The 8,469-nt window shown below is 35.9% G+C and overlaps 1 protein-coding gene across 1 annotated transcript; it reads right to left on the bottom strand.

The window, feature by feature from the left end:
- Window positions 1-4,412: 4,412 nt before the first annotated feature.
- LOC149246556 (uncharacterized) lies at window positions 4,413-7,968 on the bottom strand. The gene is made up of 2 exons (XM_089455711.1): window positions 5,123-7,968; window positions 4,413-5,014 (listed from the first exon to the last, which is right to left on the bottom strand). The coding sequence occupies exons 1-2, from the start codon at window positions 7,932-7,934 to the stop codon at window positions 4,554-4,556; spliced, it is 3,273 nt and encodes a 1,090-aa protein (XP_089311837.1). The 5' UTR covers window positions 7,935-7,968; the 3' UTR covers window positions 4,413-4,553.
- Window positions 7,969-8,469: the final 501 nt, after the last annotated feature.

Genomic DNA, 8,469 nt, shown 5'->3' with positions numbered 1-8,469 from the left:
CTCTCTCCTTCCAATCATCACTGGAGTTGTTAACTCGTGCTCTCTTCACTCAACATTAGAGATCTAACTCGTGCTTCATTCAATCTTGATTAAAGACTAACTTGTTCTAACTGAATTGCTAACTACCACCTCGCTCTGTAGTTAAATTGATGAAGACTTCGCTTTAACTGAAGCTCCAAACCTATGCATGCTAACTTGATGATTATTCCAGTAACCTTGCTTGCTACATTTTCAACATATTGGAAAAGCTATTGTATGTAACTGCCAGCCTGTGTGATGTTGCAAAAATATGCATTGAATTCCTAGATCAAAAAGTGTGAAGACTAATAAATTTCATACCCAACAGAATCTCTTTCTTATCAGATAATTTCCCAAGCTATCTCACCTAACCCCTATCAAAATTTCTCAGAATAAGTCTGCTTGATTTTCTATTCCAAAAGCTCTCTAGAGAGTGGGCTTCCACCATGCGAATTCAATGTGTTTTGGTCTAAATTCTAACTGAAATAATTAAAGGGCATTTGTTGGTGTGTAATAAGTTATATTTACTACAATCCATCTTGATTGCCTGTAGTTTGTTGCAACAATCTTTGATCTCCTTGGTTGTAACATCTTCCTATGTGGATTGTTTCGCTCCAAAATCTAGTGCAAATCCATTGAGAAGGTTATGATTGTAACATCTTCCTACGTGGATTGCTCTACTTGAAATACATCTAGTGCAAATCCATTGAGAAGCGTATGATTGCTTAATTTTAGATTAACATCAAGACCAAGTCCATCCAGAGCCTTATGTGGATAAAAGCAATCTTGACTTTTTTGAACAAAACCTGTGAATGTTTAAGGCCTTTCCTTCTCTTATGCTTACCTCCACATGGAGTCCATCCAGTGCCTTATATGGATAGAAGTAATCTTGACTATTTCAAACAAAACATGTGAATGTTTAGGGCCTGTCCTTCTCTTATGCTTACCTCCACATGGATCAGATCGTGAGAATCTCTCTATTGTGCCTATTGTATCTCTTGGTGCTCAACTGACCTGCAATTGGATAGGAGTCCACTAGAACTTACAAGAGGCTCATCTTGCGCATAACCATGAAAAGAGTAAACTCCATCTTGTTGAGATTTGGTAGCTTGGGAGATATTTAAAGCCCTAATGTTTAGGGTTTTGGAGGTTGGAGTACCACAAAAGTGCTTTGTGGGCGTGGAACCCAATCTTGGAGTTTTTTACCCATCAGCATGGGGCCAAAACCAAGAGGAGGTTGTGTGATTTGACACATGGAGGTGTTAGAGGACCCTTATAGGAGAAAGGGGTAGCGGAAATCACTCAAACTGGCGCTCTAGAAGTGGAGATTTTTTTTTTTTTTTTTTTTTTTTTGTGGTTGTAAGTTAATTTGGCACATTGAGCAGCTTGGCTTAGGGTTAGAATGTGCCTAAGTTAATGTGTGATGGAGCGACATGTGAGAGTATAAATAAAGAAGAGTTGGAGGTTATTCCAATCACATCAAAATGTATTCAACATCAAAGAAATACCTCTAAAAAAGACAGTGGATCTAAGGCAACGAAGCAAGTAGGAAGGAGCACGAGTTTTGGGAGGAATCTCTCTTGGTTTGGGTGCAAATTCTCTTGCATGCCTAGGCCGCAGATCTGAGGTGAATTTTGTCTCAATCTCCTAGAAGCAACTACATATCACCCCAAATCATTGCTAAGGTTCTCCAATATCGTTACCACATCTTTCAAAGTTGTTCATTCATTGGTTTAATGTTTTGAGAAAATCAAACTAACTCATAGCACATAAAGTAATTGTATGCATTATTTTCTACAAATCCATCTCCATCCACCTCGCTAAAAATACTTAAGAGAGATACTTCCTTCACTATGTTTGGAAACACTAGCTTCACTCACTTGTGCAAGTTTACATCTCCAAAAAAACATGTCATCTCAAAAAAAATTGGTTGCTTCCTAGTAAGCATTTCCACTAAAAAAAAATCATAACTATATATATCTACTTTGGTAAACACTATCTCAATTAATCCATACTCCATATTGAAGTCAACCTTCATTATATTTTACTTTACCACTGTGTACAAAAACTGTTGATGAGGAAAAACAAGTAAAATTAATGTTCTAAAATGTCATACTTGGGACAATTTATCCCATGGATTCTTTCAAACCAAATGTTGAAGTGAGTTAGTAGGGGTTGCATTCATTAATTTTTCGATACCAAAGTCCACTATATGGACCATCATGTCTTCATCCAAAAACACATTATCGGATTTCAAATAAAAAAGTACCACTTGAACAAAAGAATCATGATGAAAGTACTCCATCGCATGGGCCACATCTATGGCAATATCCAATTGTGTTTTCAAAGCCAATTCACATACATCTTCACCATTATTGTCATCCCTACAAATGCTTCTCCAAGCTTTTGTTAGACATATATTGGAACATTAATATATTAAATTGGAGGTTGGAACATGAAGTGATGATTCTCACCAGATTTCAATTTTGACCCTTTTGTAGAACACTACATTCTAATCTAGAACTCTTGAAAACCTTGTCTTTTGCAACTAGAAAACTGATATAGCCACAAATGTGTCATCGCTAAAACTCCTTTATAAATTAACCAAAACTCCTCATTACTAACAAGTTGGCTTTGGCAAATCTATTAATTGCTATGTGAAGCTCATCATATGAGATCCTTTTGTAATCTAACCTTTAGACAATATGTTGCAAGGAATTAACATTTTGCATACACTTATTTCCTTTTCAAATGAATCCCAAAAGTAGACAACATAGTACAACAAAAATAACTACATTCATTAGCAATAATACTCTTTCACAAATGCAAAATGATCTCTTGTTGTTTGAGAGATAGGTAATTGGAATGCTTGTGGTTTGAAAAAGATAGGGTTTCCAATGAAGGACATGAAAATTGTTTTTTTTGGATAAAAAAACCCTCCTTTTGGAATTTCCCCAATGAGATTGTTGAAAGATAATTTCAAATACTAAAACATTTTCAAATGCCAGAGTAATTGGAATTGTCCTTAATAGGGAGTTGGAAGAAATATCTAAGTTCATAAGACTCTGTAAATTTCCAATTGAATTTGGAGTAGATCCTAATAAGGTATTTTGAGATAAATTCAATGAACATACCACTTAGAAAATTGTGAAATGAAATCTATGTGATTTATGGTTTTGAAATAATAACATATTTATACCATATTCAAGAAACCTCTATCCATTTGAAGCTAGAGAGGCCAACTTAGCATAAAACCTTAACTTTCATCACTCGCTACTTTATTAATAGGAGCATAGAATAAAACATCTTCCATATCCCATTGTTTTGTCAATAACATTAACTATCAAATTGAAGTATTCGCTAGAATATAAGAAGCCCTATTACAAGAAGCCAAATATCTACATGGTCAACAAGAGTCCTTTGAAGAAAAGAAGGGTTGAAAGGGTAGGGAAATCTCTCAGACATGTCTCCAACAATGTATGGGGATATAAAATTTATATATGATATAATTATAATATAACTAAAAAAAGTTCTAAATTGTTAAAAATTATAATAAGTCATAATTTTGTAACATAAATTTTCATGTCTTTCAACATGATTTTTAGATCAAAATTGTATACTTAAATATTCGTGCATTGTATATAGTTCACCATCAAGTTCCATTAATGGCTCACTAATCTCATTAATAAGAAAATTAAAAAATCATATTTAAGATTAGAATTTAACTTTTGAATTTTTATTGATAATATAAACAAATTATATATAACTGAAATTTAAATGGATCAAATTATATATTTAAAAGAATAGAATTGTTATTGATGTTTCATCAATTTGATTTACATGAAAATTTAAAAAATCACATCTAAATGGGAATTCAAAATTTAAATTATTGTTAATGACATAAAAAAATTAGTTATGGTTAAATTTAATATATTAATCCATTAATTTGTGCTCTAAAGATAATACAATTAGTTTCATATCACCTTTTGTGAGAGAGGTTCTTATTTTGTAGATATGAATATTGACATCATGGATAATAGTAATAAATCACATTAAGATATAATTTTTTCATTTGGTTAATAAAGTGTTATTAAAGAATTTAATTTTCACATTAATAATAATCATAAATAGATAGTAAATATGAACAAAAGATTGGTCAAATAATTAAAAATAATATCAAAAGTGTAATTAAAATCCAATATAATTCATAAAATCAATTCACTCATCTAAAAAAATGTGTTTATAAGTTATAGATGATTGTTATTTTTTAATTATATCCTTTCATTTATAGACAAATAAATAATGGAATTAATTTGAGACAATTAAAAACATTGTCATTATGAATGGCCAATAAAATAAACCAATGTATAGTTGCAATGTCACAAAAGCGTGTACTTTTTATTTTGATAATACTGACATATAAATATAAATACTAATAGAAGTTTACTTCAATGATTATAACTTTGAAAAAAAACAAGTGCCATTGTATGCACAATGGAAATATTGAAATCCTCTGGTATTGTAATTTTCACAAACTAAAATGAGGAAGAACTATGGGCATCTGATGCATGTGTATCACTCCTTGTTGCATTTGTATTGCTAAGCAAATTAGATATGCTTTGCCTTAATCTCCTAGAAGCAATTGCATTTGCCCCCAAATCATTTCTAAGGTTCTCCAATACCATTACCACATCTCTCATAGTTGGTCGTTCATTGGGTGAATCTTTCGAACAAACCAAACCAACCTGTATAAGAGAAGATATGCAATTGAATACATTGCTTTCTTCAAATTCATCTCCTTCCACCTCCCTAAGAAGGTTGTTGTCAATTACCTCCTTAACACTGCTTGGAAAGGCTAGATTTACCCACTTGTGCAAGTTCAGGTCTCCAGAAAACATATCATTAGTTGGTCGTTTCCTCGTAAGCATTTCCAATAACAAAATGCCATAGCTGTAAATATCTCCTTTGGTAGACACTGGCTGACCGAATCCATACTCTGCATTTAAGATAACATTCATCAAATTTTACTCTATTGTTCCATGCAAAAATGTTGGTGAGACATTTAGAAATGAAAAGCAAACATTTAACATTCTAAATGTCATACCTGGTGCAATATAGCCCGTAGATCCTTTCAAAGAAAGTGTTGAAGTAAGTGACTCAGTAGAGGTTTCATCAATTAATCTTGCAATGCCAAAATCTGTAACATGCCCTGACATGTCTTCATCAATAAGCACATTATTTGGTTTTAAATCACAATGCACTACCTGCACAAATGAATCATGATGAAGATATTCAATGGCATGGGCCACATCTATTGCAATGTCCAATCTTGTTTTTAGCCCCATTTCACATGCATCTTCACCATTGTTGTCATTTGTATTAGGATACAAATGCTTCTCCAGGCTTCCATTAGACATAAATTTGAACACTAATCCTTTGAAATCAATGTTGCAACATGAGGTTATGATTTTCACCAGATTCCGATGTCGAACCTTTTGCAAGACGCTACATTCCGCTTTAAAACTCTTTTCAACCTTGTCCTTTAGCAAATGGAAAACTTTTACGGCAACAAGTGTGCCATCAATCAAAATTCCTTTATAAACTGAACCAAAATTCCCTGTTCCCAACAAGTTGGCCTCGGCAAATCCATTAGTTGCTATATGAAGCTCCTGATATGAGATCCTTTTGTGCTCCAACCTTTGCAAAATGGCTTGTGAGGAATCAAAGTTTTGCCCAAGCATATTTCTGCTCCAAAGGAATCCCTTTCTTTTCCAAAGGAATCCCAAAAGTAAACAACATAATATAAAAGCAGCAACTCCACTCACTGGTAGTATCAATCTTTTCACAAGTGCAAAATGATGTCTTGGTGTTTGACATGCAGGCAGTTGAAATACTTGCGGTCCACAAAGGCCAGGATTTCCAATTAAGGACATGACAATTGTTCTATTTGCAAAAAACCCTCCTTCTGGAATTTCTCCAGTGAAATTATTGAAAGACAAATTCAAGCTTTGAAGCATTTTCAAATTCTTGAGTGTGACCACTGGTATTATACCTGATAAGTTGTTCAAAGAGAGGTCTAGACTTGCAAGGCTTTGTAAATTTCCAAGTGACTCTGGAATAGACCCTTGGAAGGAATTGCGAGATAAGTTCAATAATTGTAGCTCATTGCAACTTCCAAGTGCAGGGGGGATTGCCCCAATCAATTGATTGACAGAGATGTCTATAGCTTGAGCCATTGCAATTTTACCAATCTCTGTGGGCAAGGAACCTTCTAATAAATTCCATGACAAATTCAAATAGAATTGTAGATTAGAAAATTTCCCAATTTCATGTGGTATACTTCCAGAGAGCCTATTGTGAGATAGGTCAAGCAATTCCAAATTTATACAATCTCCTAAGCTGGAAGGTATGGTCCCTGATAAGTTATTGTGATGAAGATGGAGTCTTCTTAGTTGTTTAAGGAGTGAAAGGGAATTTGGAATCTTTCCAGAGAGACTATTTCCACTAAGGTCCAAGAGACCAAGGTGTTGTAAGCTTTCAAAATAGTCAGGGATGTTTCCTTCTAAATTATTGTTACTTAAATACAATCTTTCTATTTTTACAAGTTTTCCTAATGGTGGAACATTACCATTTAGAAAATTTTCACTTAAATTTAATAAGGTTAAGCTGCTAAGATTGCCTATATGTGGAGGGATGTTTCCTTGTATTTTATTATTTGATAATAGTAGCATAGATAAATTAGTAGAAAGTCTACCTATGTCAAGTGGCAAAACACCACTTAATTTATTGTCGTGCAACCATAGATAGTTTAAGTGAGAACAATTAGTAAGAGCGGTAAGAAAAGGCATGTTTATAGCATTGCCACTATCTAGTTGATTGCCATTCAAAAGGAAAAATACAAGAAAAGATAACTTAGCCAACTCTATTGGCATGGTCCCACTCAGCTTGTTATGACTTAAACCGAGTGATACCAAGTTAGAGAAATTTCCAATAAACTTTGGAATCTCTCCACTAAGTTGATTTCCCGCCAAATTGAGTTTTTGCAAGTTTAACATATTTGACAAAGATGTGGGAATGCGACCTGACAAATCATTCCCCGCAAGAGAAAATACTTGCAAACGGGTGAGGCGACCCAAGGAAGAGGGAATGGTACCTGTCAGCTCGTTCAATGCCAAGGAAAAGACTTGTAATTGCCGGAGGTAACCCAACTCCCTCGGGATATTTCCGGTCAGATGGTTGAGCTCGAGATTCAGAATAGTCAAATTTTTGCAGCCGATGAGTTGACTCGGAATGGAACCGGTGAGACTGTTGCTTTCCAAATATAATTCAATCAGCGATGAAAGGTTTCCCAAGGAAGAGGGAATGGTACCTGTCAGCTCGTTCTCTCCCAAGGCAATCACTTGCAATTTCTGGAGGGAACCCAACTCGCTCGGGATATTTCCGGTCAGGTTGTTGAAGGAAAGCGCCAGATAAGTCAAATTTCTGCAACTGCAGAGTTGAGTTGGGATATTTCCGTCCAACTCATTATGTGACAACCTGAGCTTCCTCAAACGAAAGAGGCGTCCCAATTGAGGCGGGATATGACCAGTGAGCTCATTGCCTGTGAGAATGAGCGTGCGGAGAAACGACAAATTGCCGAGCGATGGAGCAATGGAACCGGTCAGATCCATGCCAATGAGGTCGAGGGAGGCCACTCTGTTTGGATGACGGCGGCTGCAGGTGACGCCGGTCCAGTTGCAGAAGGGGTTGGCGGGAGTCCAATCTGCGAGGGAATGATGTGGATCGCTGGCAATGAGGTTCCTGAATGCCACCAGGGATTGGTGGTCATTGTGGAAAGAGTGGGATCCTTTCCCAGGGGTGAAGGAAAAGATGAGGAGGAGAAAGAGCAGATGAAAAGCAAAAGAAAGAGAGGACATGGTGGTTGAAATCGCAGCCTCTGGGAGAGGGGAGGGGAGAAATGCAGTGAGTATAGGTGGAGAAGTGAGTGAGTATTTATAAGGAGAGAAACCGCGTGTTTCGGCGTCGTGTATAGTGTGAACGTAGAAAGGGGGAAAACGTGAAGGACAAGGTATCAAAGAAGTCTATCAAAAGTCTTCCACGGCTGAGAAAAGTGGCGTCGTGGAGAAGACGTAGTACCGTGTATAGTGTGAACGTAGAAAGGGGGAAAACGTAAAGGAGAAGGCATCAAAGAAGTCTTTCAAAAGTCTTCCACTGCTGAGAAAAGTGGCGTCGTGGAGAAGACGTAGTACCGTGTATAGTGTGAACGTAGAAAGGGTGAAAACGTGAAGGACAAGGCATCAAAGAAGTCTATCAAAAGTCTTCCACTGCTGAGAAAAGTGGCGTCGTGGAGAAGACGTAGTACCGTGTATAGTGTGAACGTAGAAAGGGGGAAAACGTAAAGGAGAAGGCATCAAAGAAGTCTTTCAAAAGTCTTCCACTGCTGAGAAAAGT

Source organism: Pinus tabuliformis, chromosome 7, assembly GCF_031772625.1.
Source record: "Pinus tabuliformis cultivar Carrire ecotype Pingquan chromosome 7, CPIR1, whole genome shotgun sequence".
Classification (NCBI taxonomy): Eukaryota; Viridiplantae; Streptophyta; class Pinopsida; order Pinales; family Pinaceae; genus Pinus; species Pinus tabuliformis.
This window is presented reverse-complemented; position numbering and strand designations above follow the sequence as displayed.

Bases quoted from the DNA above. Each gene is read 5' to 3' on its own strand.
- LOC149246556 (XM_089455711.1), bottom strand. From the start codon at position 7,934: ATGTCCTCTCTTTCTTTTGCTTTTCATCTGCTCTTTCTCCTCCTCATC. The intron at 5,015-5,122 runs GTATGACATTTA...TCTTAAATGCAG, and splicing joins TACGGGCTATATTGCACCAG to AGTATGGATTCGGTCAGCCA.